Source organism: Dasypus novemcinctus, chromosome 8 (assembly GCF_030445035.2).
Source record: "Dasypus novemcinctus isolate mDasNov1 chromosome 8, mDasNov1.1.hap2, whole genome shotgun sequence".
NCBI classification, from domain to species: Eukaryota; Metazoa; Chordata; class Mammalia; order Cingulata; family Dasypodidae; genus Dasypus; species Dasypus novemcinctus.
The window spans coordinates 103,208,766-103,232,640 of NC_080680.1; the positions used below are offsets into that span (position 1 = coordinate 103,208,766).

The 23,875-nt window shown below is 45.2% G+C and overlaps 1 protein-coding gene across 3 annotated transcripts in view; it reads left to right on the forward strand.

Annotated features, from left to right (window-relative positions):
* The window catches only part of ASTN2 (astrotactin 2), a 950,369-nt gene that overhangs the window by 550,632 nt on the left and 375,862 nt on the right, over positions 1–23,875 (forward strand). For all 3 annotated transcript variants that reach the window (XM_058302487.1, XM_058302488.1, XM_058302489.1), the window contains one exon: positions 21,115–21,265. In XM_058302487.1, the coding sequence (XP_058158470.1) occupies positions 21,115–21,265 (151 nt within the window). The remainder of the gene's footprint in view (positions 1–21,114; positions 21,266–23,875) is intronic.

Here is a 23,875-nt window from a genome sequence, read left to right on the forward strand (position 1 = left end):
ACTCAGCAGTGAGAAGTTCACAGCTTCCCCATCCTTCCTGAACCACAGAAAGCCTAGTCCCCTTTTGACATAGGAAAGGACTGATTTGCCGTTTTTCTTTTACAAGCTTAAACTAGCAGTAAATGACAGTAGTAAGCATTCAGTAGACACTTGTTGAATGAATGAATGAGCATGCTTTCAAATGAATGAGCAACAACTCTGTTGAAAATAGGGAAACTGAGCTTCAGAAAAGGGAAGCGACTACCCAGGGATGCTCATGTCAGCAGCAGAGCAGGGAACTTGAACCTGCTTCTCCCAGTGCCAGGTTCAGTTCCCTTCTCCTGTGCTCCGTGGACTCCCTGGCCACACAGGGCTCCAAGTTTAGGCCCTAGATTTGTAAGTGACATGGACTTCTAGATAAAGCCTGCCTCGCTGGCTGTGAGATTGAATTTATCAAGCAGCTTTATTAACGTTGACCTCAAGGTGCACTCTTTGCTTGCTTTTACTCTTCCCTTCCTATTTGCCCCGTGCTCTTCAGGACAGAGACAGGGCCACAGCGAATGAGGCCCCTGCTCTCCTACCTTCAGCCTCTGCCGGTCGCCCACAGATGGCACAAGACACGCGTCACTCCTGGGCTTGACCTCTTGAATCCCGGCGTCCTCTCCTGTCGTCCTTCTCCCAAAAGCCCAGAACCTTTTCTGACTCTTCTGTTGACAAAACCCAGGACACATTAAACCACCCCAGATGTTCTGATCTGAAGTGTTTCTTAACCTTCTGTAGGCAGGAGTCTGTTTATGTCATTCTCCTGTCCAGAGACCTCCAACAGCCTTTGAAGGCCTGTGACAACAGTCAGCCAAATGAAGCACACCCACTCTGCAGGGACACCTTGAACAGCTTCCAGGGGATGCAAAGGCATGGAAAGTTTTGAGCGGTTGATTTCTAGATCCTCAACCTTCATGTCACTCTGCTTAAGATTCGGATTCTCAGAAGTGATAATCTGATTGGCCTTGTCAGTCCTCTCACTCACCTCTTGGCCAGAAGAAAGCATGGGGAAAAAAAAAAGAAGGCACGGTGTCTTGACTGATAAGCTGATAAGGTTGTAGCCAGTGGACGGGTGTGTAAAGGGGGTGGGGAGTGTGTTAATTTCCACAGAACTAAATGGGGAGGCTGTGGCTGGAAGAAGAGGACAGATTAAGCCCAAATGTAAGGGTGCTCTACTTTGTTTTGTCACCCCCATGTACAAATGTCCAGCTCAGTTAAATGCCGCCTCCTCTGTGAAGTCTTCTTTCCCTATTATATGTGCGTGTGTGTTTTTGTATATGTTAAATTTTCTTACCTTTTGTGTGTTTTTTTGAGGTAATGGGGACCGGGGATTGAACCCAGGGAATGGTATGTTGGGAAGCCAGTGCTTCCTGAGTTGGCTTTCTCATTCGTTTTGCTTGTTGTTTGTTTTTTTCTTTTTTTTTTTTTTTTATTGACTTTGTAATAATATTACATTAAAAATATATATGTGAGGTCCCATTCAACCCCACCCTCCCACCCCCCCTCTCCCCCCCCAACAACACTCGTTCCCATCATCATGACACATCCATTGGATTTGGTAAGTACATCTTTGGGCACCTCTGCACCTCATAGACAATGGTCCACATCATGGCCCATACTCTCCTCCATTCCGTCCAGTGGGCCCTGTGAGGATCCACGATGTCCGGTGATCACCCCCGAGGCGCCATCCAGGGCAGCTCCACGTCCCAAATACGCCCCCACCTCTCATCTCTTCCTGCCCTTCCCCATACCCATCGTCCACCATGTCCACTTTTCCCAATCCAATGCCACCTCTTCTATGTGGACATTGGATTGGTTGTGTCCATTGCACCTCTATGTCAAGAGGAGGCTCAGATTCCACATGGATGCTGGCTGCCATCCTCCCATTTTCAGTTGTAATCACTCTAGGCTCCATGGTGTGGTGATTGTCCTTCTTCAACTCCATCTTAGCTGAGTGTGGTAAGTCCAATAAATCAGATTGTAGGTGCTGGAGTCTGTTGAGGCTCAGGACCTGGCTATCACATTGTCAGTCCAGAGATTCAAATCCCCTAACTATATCTTAAACCCCAACGTTAACTGCACCTCCAGCAGATTAGTATGGGAATAAAACCCAGGACCTCCCATATGGGAAGTGGCCGCTCATTTGCTTGAGCCACATCTGCTTCCCTAAATTTTCTTACTTTTTAAAAAACTTAGTCATAAATATAGTTTTTCCATATATTGACCTATACTTGGAAATCATGATTTTTAATTTTCATGTAATATCCTATTGTGGGAATGAACCATAATACTTTTAACCATATTGGATATTGGATATTTATTAGATCCTTACTTCATTTCCATTTTTATCCATTATTAAAAAATGCTGGGACAAAATTCTTTACATGTACATCTTTACCTGCTTTGCTTATTTTTTCCTTTGAAATTATTACTGTGATTACTAGGTTAAAGTGTATGTATGATCCACTTGAAGGATCTTGGTACATTCTTGCCAAATTGCTTTCGATAAATTTTGGCAATTTATATTACCACAAGTAAAGTAGGAAAGATAGCATATCACTACACCCTCAGTGTAAGAATTACCATTTGGCAAAAATATTTACCAACTTGGTTGGCGAAAACTAATATCTTCTTGTCAAATAGTTGCAAATTAAGACAAAGGTAAGCCTCTGGAGAATAGTTCACACTTAAGGTTTTCATTTCTCAAATCCTCTTTTTTTGCAATCTAGTCTCCTTATTTTTTGCCTTTTGCCCCATCACTCATGACCCTAGCTCAAATATAATGTCCCATTTTCATTCCTGGATCCTCTGCACCTCTCATCTTCCTCCTTCTTTCCTCCTTTCCTTAGTCCTCTCAGAGCCTTTACTGATTTTTAAAAAGATAATATTTATTTTGATTAAGCATGTACCTATACACAGTTCAAAATTACAGCAGTCCTTTTTGATCTACACACCAATTCCCACCCACTCCCCTAATCCCAAACTGGAAGTGACCTTCTTCCTTCCTGAACATCCACAGACCTTCACAGTCTTTTTTCCATGTCTTTTCCTGCTCTTCAAGACTGCTGACTTTGTCAGGGATAGAGACCATAGCTCATTCATAGCTGTATTTCTGACTTCTCATCGCACAGGACCAGGCACAGTAAGTGCTTAATAACTTGTTTGGGATGGATGGATGGATGGATGGATGGATGGATGGATGGATGGATGGATGGATGGATGCGTGGGTTGTTGGATGGAAGGATGGATGGATGGACAGATAGTTGGATAATTATTTCATAGCTCCTAAAGAAATTAGGAATCGTCTTTTCAGCTTTGAATACCTAGCACTCTTGCAACTATTGAAAATCAGAAGACAATTACTTGGTGATTCTTACTACATCAAAACTCCATTCATTAAACTGTGCTACTGAGAACCCTGATGGTTCAAAGTAGCAATATTTCTTATTCAGCACATGAATTAATTAGTGTTTAATTAACATAACTCACTATCCACTACCAATTTGTTTTCCCAGTAGCTGATAGTCTGGACAAAGCCTTTTCCTGCCTAGGTTTTCTGTGTTATAGGGTAAAATAATTCTTTGTCCGCAAAGGTAACTTGTGTTCCATATAAGCTGGAGTCTGCTTGGGAAATTGGATTTTCTTCTAACCTGTCAACACCTTGGAAGGACAGCAGCCACTCCAGGTGCTGACTGAGAGGTGCAGTAAAGAGAATTTACACTTGCTGGACTCATACTCTGCCCAGCAATGCAGCAATGTGTGGGGTGTTTCGTACGCTTACCTCCTTTTGCTTTCATATCATTGCTGAGAAGAAGGTGCTATAATCTCCATTTGAAAAGTAGAGAAGCTGGGATCAGAGCAATCAAGTGATTCTCACAAGGTCACACAGCAAAGTACAAAGTGGAGCTGGGATCTCAACTCAGATTCTTCTCACCCTGAGACACTGAATGCCTTCCAGGGCTCTACACTACTTTCTTCCTCCATTCCCCATTTCTTTCTTGCCTTTATTCCAACAGTGCTTGGAATATTACCTCCCACCTACATCCTTACAGAATAGAAGGCCATACCCCAGGGTTCCTTTTCCTATGCTGGTATGTGGCCTCCTCACCCCATGCACACTCCTGAAATGCACACTTGTCACCCCCCAGCCACCTTGAAGGCCCAACTCAAACCCCCTCCTCCAGGAAGCTCCTCCTGGGCCTGCAGACCTTGGACACTGACCTCCACGTCAGGAAGCTGGGCTGTAAGCAAGTAGTTCAACCTCCCAGAGACTCTGTTTCTTCATCTGTCAAATGGAAACAGTGAGAACAAGGACAGTTATGACAGCCCATGAAAATATGTGTGTGGCATCACTTTGAAAAGATGCAGCACTGCTCCCATGCAAGGGACCATTAAAACGATGAGCCCTGGACTGGTTAGTGCTGATTTGGCATTTAATCATAGGTAGTTCTACCGTCAGTTAAATTTTGCATATGTGTGACTTTCCTCTCCCTCGAAACCCAAGTGCTCTGAGGACAAATGACTTCCCTATATACCTCCACAGGCCTAGGACAGGGCCTGGGACATAGTGCTCATTAACCATAACCCAAATGGAGATGGAGCAGGGGCCAGAGGCAGAGCAAGCTGAGCTGTGGAAGGAGGCTCAGACTCCTGGATGCTCATTAGAAATTTCCAGGCCCTGGTTTTGAGAGGGTGGGAGTCTCCCACCAGCCTAGAGACGTGGGGCACTTCCTCCAGGGCCCACAGGAAACAGGGCAGCTGGGCATGACCATTCCCTGCCCCTGCCTCACGTGGGGAGCCCCAGAAACTTCTGAAGTAGTTCGTGTTGAAAGCAACCTCAGGGAGCATCGAGTCTAGCCTTCTTTCCACAGATGGGAAAACTGAGGCCCAGAAGGAAAAGGGGCTTGCCCATAGTCACAATGAACTAATGGCAGGAAAATGTGGCAGCCCACAGACTCTCAATTCAGGACTCTTCCTGCTCTAGGCCAGCATTTTGGGGTTACAAATTGCTGTCTAGTTTCTAGGCTGCCCCTGCTACCCCACATTTCCCACAGGGCTTCAGCCCACTCCCTTCCTGGGTCTCCACTGAATTGCAGACTGTGGCCATCTACAGTTAAAAGGTAATCATAGCACAAGGGATGGTACAATGAAGCCACTTTAAAGGACACGTGAAGAGAGAATTTCTAGGCTGGTGGCTGCTCTCATGAACGTGAACTCTGGGGAGACCTGGACCCCTACCAATGGCCTTGGGATTACCAGGTCTTAACAGGCAGAGTTTCACGTTGATCTTTACTTTCACCTTCTCATCTCCCCAAGATTGTCACTAATTCCCATGGGGATGGCATCAAGGATACTGAGCATTTGACTCTTGAAAACTTGGATTCATTTAAAGGCCTGTTTACCAGGAAATTGGGCCACAGGCAGGCGTTAGTTCCTTGGTGAGTTCTTTCCTGGTTGTTTATGCATCCCTCCATTCATTCAAGTATGTCATAACTATTCACCGCCCCCCTATTAGGTATCATGGTGCTAGGCCCTGGACATGCAGCATGAGAAGCCTCATCCCTGCCTGTAGAAACTCCCAGTCTAGCAGGTGACATAAAACCCCACTGGTTCTCTCCTCCTCTCTCTCTCCTGTATCTCTCCTTTCCTTCCTCATTCCTTCTCTGCTCAGACATCCACTATACCCTTCTCCAGGCCGAGTCTTGGACTGACCATCAGTTGGCTCACAATGGAGTTGGCCTGTCAACATTTGCCTTGTGAAATGGGTTGGCATTGGCAGTAGGACAGCCTAGAAGTTAAAATCACCTCCAGTTTCCACGGCTGATGGATTGGGGTTTGAATTTTGGTTAGCTTTGTGTCCCAAAACAAATCTCTGCACTGTTTTCCCATCCGAGAGGGGTTACAGGGTCTTACACGGTGGCTGGAAGGACGGTGTGCACAAATGCAGATCGAGAGCTCTCCATGGTGGAGCATCAGATTCAAGGGAGTAGTATCATGGCTATCGCCCTCTTATTAGTATTAACAAAACACTCCCACTGTTCAGTGAGGAGGCCGTAGAGAACAGGAATAGTTCAGTATGGATGATGAGATGAGAGGTCTTGGAAGACAGTGGGGAGAGTGGTTTCCAGGCCCTTTATCGGCCTGACACGCCCTGGCTAAGAGAAGCTTCTGAGATTGGAAGCCGGGGCTCCCGCCTGTTCTCAGCCCTCTAAACACCTGGCACTTTTCAGAGACCCCACCCGCACCCCACCTGTCCCAGCCGTGGCCAGCCTTGTACTCTGGGATCTACTACAGGCCTCCATCTGTCCCTGGGAGGGAGGCAGGAGCGCAGGTCCTGGCAGTGTGTGGTGAGAGAGCACTGCCCCAGGGCCCTGGCTGCTGGGGGACTGCCATCCAGAGAGCAGGCCATAGGCCCAGGGGTCACCGTACTTCTCTGGTCCTGTGACTGCCAGGATCAGAGAAGGAGAAGGGGACGATGTGCAAGGCCAGGGAAAGGGGACAAGGGGTGCATTTGTTCCCGATTCTGACTTTAGGTGGTAGTTCAGATAATGCAGTCCTCTGTAAGGGCTTTCGGAACCACGGTGAGAAGAGAACGTGGACTTTAGAGCCAGGCACAGTTGGATTCCTGTTCTGGCTCCACTTCTGAGGACGTACATGATCGTATGTGACTTCATCACCCTGAGCCTCAGGTTCCTCGTCTGTGAAATGGTCTAATAATACCTGCCTTAGGGGACTGATCTAGGAAACATCTGTGAAACTCCTACAGCAGAGCCTGCCAAGGGTGCTTTGCCCTGCCTACCCCACGCCTTTATAATGGACTCGCTCCCTCTTACTTCTCCCTCTCTCCTCTCTGCCTTTTAGCCACTCTGCACAGTGGCACTTCTGTACCTTTGTTGGTCCTTTTCTCTAACACACACCCTGTCTTTCTCCTGTTCCTTTCCTCTCCTCCTCCTCCTCTTCCTTCAAGCCCTAAGTCATTACTGCCTCCCTTAGGAAGCCTTCCTCAACCAGCCAGGTGGAATCCATTGCTTCATTTTTGGGGATCTCATGGCATGTCCATATGCACCTACGATATAAGTGGCTTCCTGAGCTTCATACTATAAATCTTTACGTGTTGTCTCCATCCCCAGCCTGTGCACATGTGGGCAGGAGCTTGGCTTGGATCCTCAAATGCTGAGTATCTAGCAGAGAGCCTGGCACCTACTGTGTGCTCAGGAAATGTGGAGATGAATCCCAGCCATCACACAGTCAGCAGTGCAAAGTGTAGATGGCTGGAATAAACGCCCTCATCCTAAAAGGAACAAAGGACAGACAGGGGCTAACGTTTGCACCTTGCACAGGTGAGGTGCCTTGCTCTCATCCAGTCCCCCAGCCACTCATGTGGTGAGGAAACATGGCAGTGGCAGTTTTACAGGTGAGGAAACTGAGGCTCAGAGAAAGGAGGTCACTTGTGCATAGCTTTTTAAAACCTTCCTCTATAGACTGTTCTCCCTTGACCATACCACATGTGCCTCACCAGGAAGGAATTACTTGGTATGATCATAGCTGAGTTTTAATTTCCTGTGTCTTCATATCTGAATCTGAGCTTCTGATTATTTTCACAAAGAAAGAGATATTCAAGGAAAAGCTTTCTCCATCAAAGTGTCAGTCTAGGTAGGGGCTCTTAACTTGGAGTCCATGCTGGAGGGACCTGAATTTACATGGGGAAAATAATTATATATCCTCACTTTCCCCTTGCTCTCATTTAGAAATGAACATTTCTTTCTCTTATAAACATAGGCAATACACATGGATGTGTTAACAATACCTGTGACTTTGTCCCCAATAGAAATGGCATGCAATTTTGTATCATATTTCATTTGTGGCACATGTCTGGAAATATAGTTTATGCTCATCAATTCTTCGAATTTATTGTCCTTATTACAATTGCTACTAGATCTTTTTATTTAATGTGTGATTAGAGAAGTGTATATTTTATATCACAGTTGCTTTTTTAAAAAACACATTCTTGGATAAATGGTTTCTTTTGTAGTACCTTTTGCATTTGGTCTTATGCGTATAAAAACATTATTCTAAGATGTGGCCCAGACTGTCAAAGGGATCCTTGGCACCAGGTTAAGAACCTGTTTACTCTGGGCTTAAGTTATTTTCTGGATTGATTTTAGTAACAACAGTACAAACCACTGTACATTGGTCTTTGTTATGTGCTTGGTGCTGAATGGTGCAATGTTTCACATAAGTTTTCATTCATTCATTCATTCATTCATTCATTCATTCATTCACTCATCCAAGAAAAATCTGGGCATCTGTACAATGTGCCAGTCTCTGGCCTGGGCACTGTGAGTTTGACAGAGCCCCAGCCTTCAGGGAGCTCTTACTACTTCAGGTAACCCTCACATCAACCTTAAGAACCCTAAGAGTTTGTTATTAGTTTTATTACCATTTATTGTTAGGTTTATTATTATTGATTTCTGCCTGAGGAAACTGAACTTTAAACAGCCTAAATGAGTTGATCAGTTCACTCCACTAGGCCAGGACTTTTTCACAGTGACTCAGTTGTATTTCCGATTTCCCTGCCAGCTGCATAAATCCCTTGATTTCTTAGGTATGAAGCAAAAGGAATCAAAGAGACTTTCTCCCTTTCTCACTCTCTCTCTTACCTTACCTTGGAAAATGAAATTGACAATTGGGAACATTGTCAGCCTTCCTGGGAAGCCACATGATGGTATTAAAAACTTGAGCTGGAAAGACTTTTTTAGGTACAAATGGGGAGGCTAGGGCGGAGAGAGGGTAGAAGGTCACCCAGAGACACACAGCAGAAGGAGGCAGAGCTGGACCGTATGCCATGTCTGCATACTCCAGGACTCCAGGACCGTGCTCTTCCTGCAGGAGGACGCAGCCTCTGTTTTTCTTGAGCGTGGGCTCTTCTTGCTCCAGGGGACTCCCGCTAAGGTCCCAGATCATCAGGGCCTCTCCCCTCCCTGGGCGGGCAGGACACACTCCGGTTGCAGGGAGGTGCTGGCTTTCTGAGCAATCCCTCCTGAGAGCCTTGCATTCTCCTCCCTCTGGAGGCCCTTCCTAATGAGCTTCTTTCTGAGATGAGCGCTGTGAGGAGCTCTCAATGGCTGCATATGGTTATTTCATGAATAAGTAATTCCCCAATCCATAGCATTTGTCACTGAACCTTTTTTGTTGTTTCCATTTTTTAAATACTGATGGGATTTGCAAGGGGCAGGAGAAAGGCGGGTGGGTGAAGAGGATTTCGAGAACAAGTGCAGGGAGGAGACGGTGGCTTTTTGCCAGTGGAATGGAGGTGGTTGTTTGGGGTGTGGGGTTTAGGGTGGGGGATGCAGGAGCACTCACCTGGCGCTTCCTGGGAAAGCCCTGGTGTGACCAAGGCCACTGCATGGTTTGGCTGCAGGGCCTGACAATCGCCAGGGAAACCCCCCTGCAGGAGTGTGGTCCCTCTGCCATATACTCATGCAGCACCCGGTATTTTTTAAGCCTCTATCAGAGTTTGTAATGATAGGCATAGAAATAAACATCGACATAGGACAGTGACAGAGTTAGAGGTAGAGATGGTGTCGACAGAGACAGAGATGGAAGCAGAGACAGAGAGAAGGCGATGGGTAGGGGTGGATACAGGGACTTGATGAGAGATCTGGTTACATTTACTAGGCTGAAGCTCCAGGACGACAAAGTCCATGGCTGATGTTCTCTCTTCTCTATACCTGACATCCAGCATCCTTTCCGGGGGTAAATATTTGTGAAATGAAGAAATGCATTTATAGAACACAATGGCCATTTATTGAGAGCCACTTTGGGTCTCTCTCTCCAAGGGCTTTTACATCTTTTGTCTCATTGAATCGTCATCACAACCCTGTGAGATGAATTTTGCTGTCCCATTTCACAGATGGACAGTAGACACAATCATTTTTTCTTTGTTCCCAAGACCACACAGCTGATGGGCCTGATTTGTCACCTTCCCTTCTGTGCAGGCTCCACTTACTCCAGGAACAGCTGCAGCAGGCAAGGGGCTGGGGGCTGGGAGCCAGGGTGCTTCCAAGCTACTCAGAGGCACGAGGCACTCAGGAAGCTGCGGGACCACTCTGCAAAGCAATATGTATTCTCAGCCTAAATTAGTGCAGCGTGTAATGGCTAGGGGAAGGGGAATGGTAAGTGTCAGCGGGAATGTCAGTCTCAGCATCTCCAGGTGGGAAGGAATCTTAAAGGGGAAGGCAAGATGCTAGCAGGATTTGAGTCAGACCCGTCCCCGGTGGAGGTCTGGCTTGCCTCCTGGTGTGACACAGAGCAAGTGTGCTCACCTCTGAGAGTGCCAGGTTGTGTGTGCGAACAGAGCATTTCTTTCTTAATCAACAAAATGGGAATAGTTAGAGCACCATCCCCTAGGACCATGGCAAGAATTAAGTGAAATAATCCATGTAGAGTCATAAGTTCTCAAGCCTTAGTTATTGCTACTGTCACCATGGTGTACTGTACATTCCCACCCACGGAAGCTTGATCCCGCTCCACAGCCATCCCTAAAAATGGCCCTGGCTCCTCCTCAGTTTGCAAACCTGCAGTGGCCAGCAGAAGTACTTGGAAGGTAGCGTTCCCATGGCTGAACAGATATGACCTTTGAAAAGCCCAAATCAGCCTCCCTGTGGTTTATCCCAGCTCATTCCTCCCTACCCCTAGAAATCGTTTATCAACTAATCCTTATAAAGCATTACCGTATGCCAGCCCTGTGCTCATGCTTTCCTACGTCATCATCAGTGGTCTTAAAACATTTCTTGGCATATTGCAAATGCACAGTAAACATTAACAGTTATTATTGTTGTTGTTGTTGCTATAATTATCTTTATAAAATAGAAATCCATCTTTTCCCCTGCTTTTAGAACCCTTTGGTGGCAGCCCACAGTTCCTAGGGTGAAGTCCAGAATCACCCAGGCCTGGTATACAAAACCCCTTCTAACCTGGCTCAGCAGATGCTTCTCCATCCACCACCACACCCCCCTTCCTCCTCACCAACCCGGCCTCCTTGCATGGCCTGAAGTTCCCCCAGCAGGGCACACCTCTCCTACCTCCAGGCCTTAACGTGTTCTGTTCCCTCTGCCTGGACTAACCTTGAACCCATACCACCCTCCTTCGTTTGGCTAATTTCTCTTCACCCTTTAGGTCTCAGGTTCAGTATTGCCTTCTCCAAAAAGCCTGATCTGTGTTGGGGGCCTTACTTTTAAGGCCCTATAGCACATGTTGTATTGCCAGATTAATTTTTCTTCTGCCTTCCCGGCAGCTATGCCACACCCATTCCTTTGCCACTAGAGATCAGCCCAGAACACATTAGGCATCAGTGAAAAGTTTAACTGAATAAGTGGACAATACTGTGTCCCAGATCCTCTTTGCTCCCCCTTCATGGAGCTCCTTACATTCTCAAGGCACAACATTTTCAACTCGTGGGGGTATCCAGACAGTGCTAATTATGCCATTTTATACACATTATCTCACTTATTCCTCATGCTAACTCTGCTAGCCAGGTATTAATAGCCTTTTTTCAGATGAGAAAATTGAGACTCAGAGAGTCTAAGTGACTTGCCCAAAGTCACATAGTGAGTGAAGGTGGGATTCCACTGCAGGGAGTGGAGTCCAGACAAACCTGCCCTCTTCTCTGCCATTGGGTGCTGATAAGGCTCCACAAAACCCAAGACGGGATGAGGCAGGTGAGAGTCTCACCACTTACCAAGCCAGTAAGTGGCTACCCTTGGTTCCTCCTTCCCTGGGAGCTCCAGAAACAAGGCTGCCAGGGAATGATTTGTCTCCATCCGAGGGGGGCTTGTCACCATCTGGCCCTGAGTCATCTGTTCACACCTCTCTGAGTGATACAGACCTTTCCTGGTGCTGATTACCAGTGGGCCATGTCAGCATCTGTCCCCAGCTGCCCTCTCTAATGCTCACCCTGCGTGGGGCTCAGGCTAACCCAGCCAAATGGGACCCAAATAATGCATTTGCACTTGAGTAATCAGGTAATGAGAGGATAGCAGCCTCACCCCGCCTGGTGAGTTCTAGCTGTTTTCTATATGAAACCAGCGTTATCAAGAAGAAAAAAACAAAGAATTAGGTTGCCAGAACTGGAGTGTTACATGGAAAACATCTTGGACAATCTGAACTTTGGAGGTACAGAGAGAGAAGCAAGAGGGGCCAAAGAAGAGTCAGAATCAGAGGCGGCTCAGTACCTGATATACAGCAGGTGCTCAAAGGATAGTTGAATGAATGGATAATGAATACATCTGCACCCTAGTTTAGAGTTTGCAAAACATTTCTGTGCACCATGTCACTCTGTGTTCCCAATAATCCTACAGGGTTGAGAGTGGGACAGATAATTTTCCCATTTACAGATGAGAAGACTGAGTGAGGTTCAGAAGAAACTTCATGTAGGAGTTAGAAAGTGGGTTCTGGAGTAGGGCACACCTGGGTCAAATCCCAACTCTAACACTGACTATCTGAGTGAATTTACACATATTCCTTAACCACAAGGGGCTTCAGGTTTTTTGCATGGAAAACAGGAAATGTCAATATTTAGCAAACTACAACCAGGGCCAAATCCAGACTCACGTTGGAACCCAGCTTGCTTGTATATGTACATATTGTCTTTGGCTGCTTTTGCACTGCATGAGCAGAGTTAAGTAGGTTGGTGCGAAAGTAATTGGGGTCTTACATTGTTGAAATTTGCTGTTTGATATTGGTGTACATTCTTAAGTAAATGTGGTTATGTTATACATCATTTTAATGGGCATTTCTTGCTTTATGTTTTTTTGCTAATGACTTATTTCTTGCTGTTTATTTTTTTTTTAATTTTTTTATTTTTTATTGACTTTGTAATAATATTACATTAAAAATATATATGTGAGGTCCCATTCAACCCCACCCCCCCACCCCCCCTCTCCCCCCCCCCCAATAACACTCGTTCCCATCATCATGACACATCCATTGGATTTGGTAAGTACATCTTTGGGCACCTCTGCACCTCATATACATTGGTTCACATCATGGCCCATACTCTCCTCTATTCCATCATGTAGGCTCTGTGAGGATTTACAATGTCCGGTGATTACCTCTGAAGCACCATCCAGGGCAGCTCCATGTCCCGAAGACGCCTCCACCTCTCATCTCTTCCTGCCTTTCCCCATACCCTTTGTCCATTATGTCCACTTTTCCCAATCCAATGCCACCTCTTCTATGTGGACACTGGATTGGTTGTGTCCATTGCACCTTTATGTCAAGAGGAGGCTCAGATTCCACCTGGATGCTGGATGCAATCCTCCCATTTTCAGTTGTAATCACTCTAGGCTCCATGGTGTGGTGGTTGTCCTTCTTCACCTCCATCTTAGCTGAGTGTGGTAAGTCCAATAAATCAGATTGTAGGTGCTGGAGTCTGTTGAGGCTCAGGATCTGGCTATCACATTGTCAGTCCAGAGATTCAAATCCCCTAAATATATCTTAAACCCCAACATTAACTGCACCTCCAGCACATTAGCATGAAAGTCTTATGAAGGGAGATCCCATCTGAGTCCAGATTCATCACACATAAACACCATTTCCAAAGAGGGGCCATCTGCCCTGGTAGTTAACCCCATCGGCCATGACCATAACTCCCATGGGTCTCTTTAGCCCTCAAAGGAACTAATATCTGGGGGTTGTATCTGCTTTATCTGTCTCTCTGACTCTGCTCAGTTGTTCTTGCTGTTTATTTTTATATTTATTTTAGACTATGGAAATGATGTTAGACAAAAAGCAAATTCGAGCAATTTTCTTATTTGAGTTCAAAATGGGTTGTAAAGCAGCAGAGACAACATGCAACATCAACAACACATGTGGCCCAGAAACTGCTAACAAACGTACAGGGCAGTGGTGGTTTAAGAAGTTTTGCAAAGGTGACGAGAGCCTTGAATATAAGGAGTGTAGTGGCTGGCCATCGGAAGTTGACAGTGACCAACTGAGATCAATCATTGAAGCTAATCCTCTTAAACTACACGAAAAGTAGCCAAAGAACTCAACATTGATCATTCTACAGTCAGTTGGCATTTGAAGCAAATTGGAAAGGTGAAAAAGCTCAATAAGTGGGTGCATCATGAGCTGATCAAAGATAAAAAATATCGTCGTTTTGAAGTGTTGTCTTCTATTCTACGCAACAACAAGGAACCATTTTTCTATCTGACTGTGACGTGAGATGAAAAGTGGATTTTATACGACAACCAGTGACAACCAGCTCAGTGGTTGGACTGAGAAGGAGCTCCAAAGCACTTGCCAAAGCCAAACTTGCAAAAGTATGCTCAGCAAAATCAATGAGATGCACCAAAAACTGCAATGCATGCATCCGGCATTGGTCAACAGAAAGGGCCCAATTCTTCACGACCATGCCTGACCATATGACATATAGCCAATGCTTCAAAAGTTGAGTGAATTGGGGTAAGAAGCTTTGCCTCATCCACCATATTCACCTGACCTCTTGCCAACTGACTACCACTTCTTCAAGCATCTCAACCACCTATTGCAGGGAAAATGCTTCCACAAAAGGGATGCAGAAAATGCTTTCCAAGAATTCGTCGAATCCCAAAGCATGGATTTTTATGCTATAGGAATAAACAAACTTATTTCTCATTGGCAAAAATGTATTGATTGTAATGATTCCTATTATGATTAATAAAGATGTGTTTAAGCCTAGTTATAATGACTTAAAATTCATGATCTGAAACTGCAATTCCTTTTGTACCAACCTAATAGTCATGACTATTAAGAGATTTTGTGGCCTGTGAAACATAAAATATTCACTGGCTGGCCCTGTGCAACAAAAGTTGGCCGAAGCCCCCATCCTGTGTGGTCATTCAGACCACACTTGGTTGAGATAATATGTGTGAAGATGCCTCTGCACAGCACCTGGAGCATGGTGGGATGGCCTTTTCTCCTCTCAGATGAAGGCTCAGATTGCAAGGAAAGTGGCTCTCTCTTAACACTTTTTCTAAGAGTTTTCAGACCTTGTAATTACCACAGTAAACCGGGAAGAGTCTGGGGTTGGCAGGGCTGGAGTAGTGAAGGAGCACTGGAGTAAGAGTCAGGAACAGCGCATTAGCCCTGAGGCTGTCCTAGTGAGAGCTGGAGGACTTCCTCTGATCTGTGTGTAGTGGGTTGAGTAGTGCCTCCCCCCAAATTTGCATCCAGAATGTGACCTTGTTTGGAGAGAGGGCCTTGCAGATGCAGTTAGTTAAGATGGAGTCATACTGGAATAGTCCTATAACTCCAATAGCCAGAGTCCTTATAAGAAGAGGGTAGGATGCACAGAGGCACATATGGGGCAGAAGGCCACGTGATGTCAGAGGCAAAGATAATTGGAGTGATGTTGCTACAAGCCAAGCAATATCCACGATGGCCAGTACCTCTCGAAGTTGGAAGAGGCAAGGATTCTTCCTTAGAGCTTTCAGTGGAGCATGGTCCTGCTGATACCTTGATTTTGGACTTCTGGAACTATGAACGAATAAATTGCTTTTGTTTTAAGCCACCCAGTGTGCGGTACGCAGTAATGTCTATCCTAGGAGACAAATACACCATGTTTCCCCTTCTGCCCTAACATGGGTTGGGGCTGTTGTGAGCCATGCTCACATGTTATCTCCGGGAGGTACACAAAGAACACATGGGCTCTGCCCTTCTGGTTCTTCCTCCTTTAAGGCACAGAAGGACTGGGCACAGATTCCCACCCACCTTACAGTCACGAGAGCTCAGGCTTGCCCAAGGACACAGAGCAAGGGAAAGAAGCTTAATGGTGGTAGGGAGAGAGCTCAGGACCCGAAGCCAGGCAGATCTGAATGCAAGCTCTAACCTCGCTGCTTTGTACCTGGGCAAGTGACTTAACTTCCCTAAGACCCATCTTTTTTAGTTGTATAATGGGCACAAAAGTGTGTATCTCATAAAACTCTTATGCAAATTATAGGAAATACCATGGGTGAAGGATCTAGCACAGTTCTTGGCACACAGCAAGTGCTCAGGAATCATAAATGATGAAGATGATGTTGGCAAAGATGATAGTTTCTAGAAAGTGAGACTCTCACCCAGGTCTACTGATTCCCCTGTGTGAGGCCAACCCCCACCCCACCACTGCCCCCAGTACTGTTCTATTGATACCTTTGCCTCCTGCTGTTGAGGCAGCTCTAGTATCCTAACAGACCCCAAACCTTGGATTTAGCAGCTGGGATGAGGGGTTGAGTCCCCCAGTTGAGAAAATTCCAGCATCTGCCTTAAGCTCTTCCTTTCCCTGCGCCCAGATTCTTCTTTTCCTAGCCTGCAACAATTGCTTGTATTGACTTAGTAACAGCCCCTGTGTCAGGTCTTTGTGTTTTAAGTGATGTTCCCCTCATGTAGCTGATGTTTATGCAGAATCCATCCTTTCAAAAGCCGGCGACCTCCTTATTTGTGTAGACTGAGCTGTCTCTCAGTTCTGCTGGAAGGTGACATTTTTTGCTTGTTTCTTGCTTTGCTCTCTTTGTTTCTCTTTGTGTTCTCTGTCTCTGCTTGCGTTTCTCTGTGTGATTCTTTTCCACTCAATCTTTCTCTTTACTTCCATTCTCTGCCTTTCTACTTCTGTTGCTCTCTGGTTCTCTCCCAAATTCCGTTTCTACCCTGCCTTCCATATATATGTCTAAACTCATTTGTTCTGTGTTCACCCTGCTGCTTTCTCCTCTTCTCATCTCTCTGCCTATTAATCCTGTCTCTCTCAGTCCTTCCTCCTCCTGCACTCTCTCCATTTTTCTCTTTTCACATGCTGTTTTCTGCCTCCATCCCCTTCTCTTTTAATCTCTCTTTAAGTAAGACTCCTTTTTCTTTCTTTCTTACTGTCTTTTCCTGTATCCATCCATCTCTGTCTGTCTGTCTATCTATCTATCTATCTATCTATCTATCTATCTATCTATCTATCTATCTATCTATCTATTTATCTATCTATCTATCTATCTATCTATCTCTACCTACCTACCTTCCTATCATCTATCTTCTGTCTGCCTATGTTTATCTCTGTCTGCCATCTCTGGCTTACCCTGTGTGATTCCCGTCTCTCTGTTTCTCTTCTTTCCATCACAAGAAAAGTGCATGTTTCTCTCTTTCCTTGCTCCCTCACTTTCTTGGGTCATCTCTCCTTCTCTCTCTATCTCCTCCTCTATCTTTCCATTTCTTCTCCTCCTTTTAAGGTGTTAATATTTTAATAGCCTTAATATCTTCCCAGGATCTTCAGTCCTTTTCCATGATTCACAAATGGCAGATCTCCAGTGAGCTTCATTTTAGGAACTGTTACTTCTCTCTCCACCTTGCACCTGTTCCCCCAACCTCAGTATACACAATGTTAGGAAATGGGGTTATCCCGGCAGCTCTTGCTAGGCCTTCTCCTTTGTCTCTATACTCCAGCTCTTAACATGAAGTGGTTGGGTGGATCACCCAGAGCTGGAGGTGGGGATCCTTCTCTTCTTAAATCTCTTGATTGGTTGGAGATTACATCCCTGCCTTCAGATGCTTCTTTGATTCATTTGAAAAGCACTTACTTAGCATATGCTCCTACCATGCCCTGTCCTGGGGCCTAAATAGGGATAAATAAATAAATATATATATATACATATTTTTTTTTAAGATTGATTGATTGATTGATTGATTTCTCTCCCTTTTTCCATTCGCTGTGTGTTCCTTTGTGACTGCTTCTATCCTTATCAGCGGCACCAGGAATCTGTATTTCTTTTTGTTGCTTCATCTTGCTGTGTTAGCTCTCCGTGTGTGTGGTGCCATTCCTGGGCAGGCTGCAATTTCTTTCGCACTGGGCAGCTCTCCTTATGGGGCGCACTCCTTGCACATGGGGCTCCCCTAAGCAGGCGACACCCCTGCGTGGCACGGCACTCCTTGCGCACATCAGCGCTGTGCATGGACCAGCTCCACCCTGGTCGAGGAGTCCCGGGGTTTGAACCGCGGACCACCCATGTGGTTGGCAAACACCCTATCCATTGGGCCAAGTCCACTTCCCAGAGATAAATAAATATTGAGCCCCACCCTTAAAAATCATACCATCTCCCTGGGAGACTATACACCTGATGATTAAGATCAATGGGGTAATAGGTTTAGGCCAAGTGCTCAAAAGGAAAAGGAATTAGGTCCAGCAGAGGAAAGAAAGTTTTCACAAGGGAAGTGACAGTAAGCCAGGTGTAAGTAAGGACTTAGTCCTATGTCTTTGTGGTATCCCACATGCCTAGAACAATGCTGGGAGCATAGTAATCACTTAGTAAATATGAATGAAGGAATAAATGAATGAATGAATGAGTGAGTGAATGAATGAAGGAAGTGGGTTTTTTTAGGTTTATTTTCTATTTATTTCTCTCCCCTTCCCCAGTCCCCGCCCCCCCACCAGCCGTCTGCTCTCTGTGTCCATTTGCTGTGTGTTCTTCTGTGTCTGCTTCTATTCTTGTCAGCAGCCTGGGAATCCGTGTCTCTTTTGGTTGCGTCATCTTGCTGCATCAGCTCTCCGTGTGTGTGGCACCATTCCTGGGCAGGCTGGACTTGGTTTCGCACTGGGCAGCTCTCCTTACAGGGCGCACTCCTTGCACGTGGGGCTCCCCTAGGTGGGGGACACCCCTGTGTGGCACGGCACTCCTTGTATACATTAGCACTGTGCATGGGCCAGCTCCACACAGGTCAAGGAGGTCCTGGGTTTGAACTGTGGAGCTCCCGTGTGGTAGGAGGAAGCCCTATCCCTTGAGCCAGGTCTGCTTCCTCCTGAATGAATAGCTTTTGAACAGAGTTTTGAAGGATGCCTAGGATTTCATCAGGTGGAGACATTAGAGTTGAACATTCCAGACAGAAGGAAGTGCACGGTAGGGATTCAGAGAGACCAAAGGGCACCCAGATCCCCAATTCAGGGCCACCCAGCTGTGAGTGTTGGCTGCTGATGGGACACAGCCATATCTCTCATTGGGCATTGCCTTCATCCACAGGGAACTGCCTCATCCAAGGTTATCCATGTCCCAGAAGGTGGCTGTGGGCCAATGACTGGCCGATATGAGCATGTGAAGGCCTAAATCCCTTGCCTCAGTTCATGACATCCCTGAAGGCCTGCCCCAGCTTCAGAGCACCCCACAGGATTAACTGAGGCTTCAGATTCAACCACCCTTAGCCCAATTCTGCCTTCCTCACTTTCTGCAGGTGTAACACCCAAGGGGACTTACCCTGCATGCAACTCTCTATCTTAGCGTCTATTTCTGGGAGACTTTACCTAAGATTATCGTATTAGTCAGCCAAAGGGGTGCTGATGCAAAATACTGACATTGGTTGGTTTTTATAAAGGGTATTTATTTGGGTAAGAGCTTACAGATACCAGGCCATAAAACATAAGTTACTTCCCTCACCAAAGTCTATTTTCATGTGTTGAAGCAAGATGGCTGCCGATGTCTGTGAGGGTTCAGGCTTCCTGGGTTTCTCTCTTCCAGGGTCTTGTTTCTGTTTCCACTGTGAGCTTACTTCTCAGGGTTCCAGCTTAAGGCTTCAGCATCAAACTCCGACATCAAAACTCCAACATCAAAAACCTTCCACCTCTGTCCTTTGCCATGTCTTGTGCCCTACTGGCAGAAGAGGTTTACCTGATTATTTAATCAAATAAACCTCTGAATCCAATATAACCTAATATGCCCAGAGGAAAAGATCAGTTTACAAACATAATCCAATATTTCCTTTTGGAATTCATCAATAATATCAAACTCCTACAATTGTGTGTTCAGGGAATGAGACGAGGCTTATGGCTAGCATATAGAGAATATGAGGATGGGGTAGGTGTGGACCAACAGGTGGGCAGGGACCAGATGCAAAAGGGCCTGGACTGCCAAGGTGACACATTAATATTTTCTTCTGTAAGTACAGGGGAATGTGGAGAAGAGGGGTATCTGATCAGAGCTGGGGTTTACCAAATTCACTGGCAGTCAGTATGAAGGATGGGCCAGAATGGAGTAAGGCTAGAGGCAGGGAATGAGCTAGAAAACTCAACTCTGGAGCTCCAAGACTGAAGAGGGAAAGCTGGAAGAAGACATGGAAGACAATCCAGAGACCCCACAGATAGTACTCACTGACCTCTTCCTGCTACATGCCCAAATTCAGGCAGCTCTGGACTCATTGGGCACATACCAAGGCATAAATTAGAGTTGCTTCTCATTGTCTGTGGTTCAGAAAGCCCTTCAGCATCTCCTGAAACTGTGGGCACTATGTATGCCCTTTTTTTGGTCCCTTTCTCTAGAAACCAGCACCCACAGAGCTTCCATCTGCATCTCCTATCTTCCAGAATTTCGGCAGATCAATGGGTTTTGGTATCTAGTCTAGTCCTGTCTTTGGGGAACCTCATTTGGAAGGAATCTTGCATTTGCCTGGAATCTCATGACTTTTCTGAAAGCTGTTGCCACCTGTTTTGACAGTGACTTGCATGCAATAGTCTGAAAAATTACATGTAGCCAGATATTTCTGTATAGTATCTGGGCTCTATTGTTTATAGGCTGTGTGATTTGAGATAAATACCACAACTTTTTATAGTTTCAGTTTTATATCCATAAAGTGAGACTCACAGGAATATGCCCATTTTGCAGAATTGCCATAGGGAGTTGTTAAATCTGGAAAAGCAGCTATAAAGCAAGTTAAGAGTTGTGTAGTGGAAAGACCTTTGTCTTTGGATCTGGATGGAGCTTGGTACAAACTTTGGTTCTGACACTTTACAAGCTGGGTAGCCTTTAACAAACACTTCACCTCTCTGAGCTACAGTTCATGCATCGGTGAAATGGAAATCTCATATATCTAACTTCTAAAATTATGAGGGTAAATGAAATAAAGGGTATAACTCTATCACAACTACACTTAAGCACCGTTGCAACTGTTTTATTTTTCTTATTATTGTACTTATAAATATTTACTTGTATTATTTTCCTGATTACAAATATAATAAGTATTGGTTTCAAATGTAGGGAATGAACATGTAATTTTTAAAATTTAATTTAATACAGATCTCTCTGGGGTTTAACCATTCTCTTTCTCTCCAAGGGAAGAAGCAATGCTGTCCACGTATTTTGAAACCATCAATGACCTGCTGTCTTCCTTTGGGCCAGTTCGTGACTGCTCTCGGAACAATGGGGGCTGTACCCGCAACTTCAAGTGCGTGTCTGACCGCCAGGTGGACTCCTCAGGATGTGTGGTAAGTGCCAGTTGGCTCAGGTGCCAAGGCCACTTGCTAGAAATGCCTTCCTCTGAGGGGGAACTGGTAGGGAGGATCACCCTCACAGTTCTTGCTTGCATAGCCTTTGGCAAACCAGGCTGCCCCTGTGAACCTTTGTTTCCTTATCTGCAGTGCAGGACAATTAACCCTTCTTTATGGAATTGTTTGAAGAAGGAAATGAAATATTAGAGCTTGTGTACCTGACGGATGGTAGGTCCTTTAGAACCCTTGGTTTCAAAAAGCTCCAGCCTATCTGGGAGTGAGGTCAGGCATATCTTGCCTCTGTGTACACAATGAAGTGCATGCCAATGAGAGATAAATAGTATAGAGACTAGGTACTTTGGTAGAGTCCAGAAGAGAAAGTTTAGTTGAGACCTAAGGTTTGTTCAAGGCTTTCTGGGAAAGTTTGTGTTGGAACTGGCTTCAAAAGATGGGTCCACTTGCATGAGGAAGAAAGTGGTGATGGCCAAGGCAAAGGTGGGGAGATCGGAAGATAGCATTTGTTTGGGAAAGTAGAACATTATCAAGAAGAGGAGGAGTTGTGGGTGATGAGTTAGTATACAGAAGTAGCTGTCTACTTCAGAGTATTGCAATCTAATTCCTCATTTTACATATTTGGAAAACTGAGGCCCAGTCAATAGTAAGGGGATTTGCCCAAGTCATAGAGCTAGCCAGGGCCTGACAAAACACAAAAGCACTTCCCAAATCAGTTCAGTGTTGTCTTTAAACTAAAAGGATTATGTTGTCGACCTCCTCTTGTTTTTGCATCAGTCTTCTTTCTTCAACTAATTTAGATCCTTATCCTTGACCAATGATGTCCTGGAAAAATGAAACCTCAGAATCCAGAGATTGTGTGTGTGTGTCTAGGCAGGGGTTATCTGTCCTTCCCACTCATTGATGTAAACTGGGAGTGGGGATGGGGGGAGAGAAAAACGTATTAGTCCCCTGGAAGTTAACAGTAATTTCAACAGTCTGATAAGGTTGTTAAAACCCTTCCTCTCCACATTAAGGATCTACTGTGAAATCTGAAACTCCAGGATTTGAAGGATGTAAGGCACACTCTTCTCCATGCCATCAGAATAGATAGGGCAATATTCACTTGCAGACAGAAATTTAAAATTCCTTGTTTTTCTTTTTTGACTTTCCATCATGCCTGCAAAGGGAAACTTAATTCTTACACTCTCCCTTTTAAAACAAACAAACAAACAAAAAACAATAACTCCATCAGGTACAGGTATAAAAATAGTAATTCCTTCTATATTTATAACATTTCAGAATTCACAAAGCACGTCCACATCCAATAATTCATCCTCACCACAACCCCGAACTATACAGGTTCTCTCAACAGGGTGAAAACTGGGAGTCAAACTTTCCAAGGTCTTGCCACCAGGTGGCAGGATGGAGAACCAAGACTTGGTCCTAGCTACAGTGTCATTCTTAGCTGCCAGGCCATTGGGGCTGATTTTCTGGGGAGTGGAGACAAGATGGCAGAGAGCAACCATGGAAGTCGGAGTTAACTGGGCTTCAATCCTAACTGGTTTCTGACTGTCTCTGGAATCTACCTTGACTCCCTTAGCCTCAATTCTTTAATCTTCAAAAGGCTCTAACAGCTCTTGAACTTACAGGTTTTCTGGAAATCAAAGATTATAACTGGCAATGATTTGGAATCTTCAAGTGCTGTTTATGTGTGAGATGATGAGATCACAATTACTTAGTTTTTATGCAGTAGGTATGATATTTGGGGCCACACTAATTCAGGAGTACATGTCTAGTTGTCTATAATTTTTCTGTTACAGTCCATCCAGTGGTAGTGGAAAGTAGCTCTAACGAATTTAGGTTTTCTGCCTCCTATCCTTCCTGAACACCAAAGTTCAAGAGGGCTAATCAGAGGTTAGGTGGGATGGGGGAGCTGGTGTTGGGCCCTTACTCTCCTTCCTTTCTGGCATATGCTAGGACCTCTTGTCCCCATCTGATTTACAGCTCTGTAGCCTAACCTGCCTCGGACTCTTCATCCCTACCCCAAAGCCATCTATGGTCAGCTGGTTCTATCCATCAGACAGCTTTCTGCCCTTCTGAGGGCATGAAGAATGTCAAGTAGCTCTTCTGCAACACTCAGAGGCATGGGAATGTGATGGGGAATGCCTGAAGAAACTTTTTTTTTCCTTCAATTTTATTTGTTTTTGAGAAGTTGTAAGTTAACAAGACAATCGTGCATACCATACAGGATTCCCTTACATTGCCTCTGAGGGCCTTTTGATCATGACACATCATGCTCACAGTTGCTGTCATGTACTCTTATGCCGGGGAAGAGCACTTAACCATGCCACCACTATCTCTAAGTAACTGCTGCCTCCTGATGTGTTTCCCTCATGCTCTTCCTTTGTGTTGTCCTGGTTTTCCCAGCATGGGAAGGAACCTTTTGATTGATCCAGCACCAGACAATCTGGTGATCAAAATCCAACCTTCTCAGCCCCTTTCAAAATGTCATTCAGCATCTCGCTTTCACTTTTCTAGTTATTTATTATTTCATAATTAACTACCTCAAAGCTCAGTGGCTTAAAACAACTATTTTATTTTGCTCACAATACT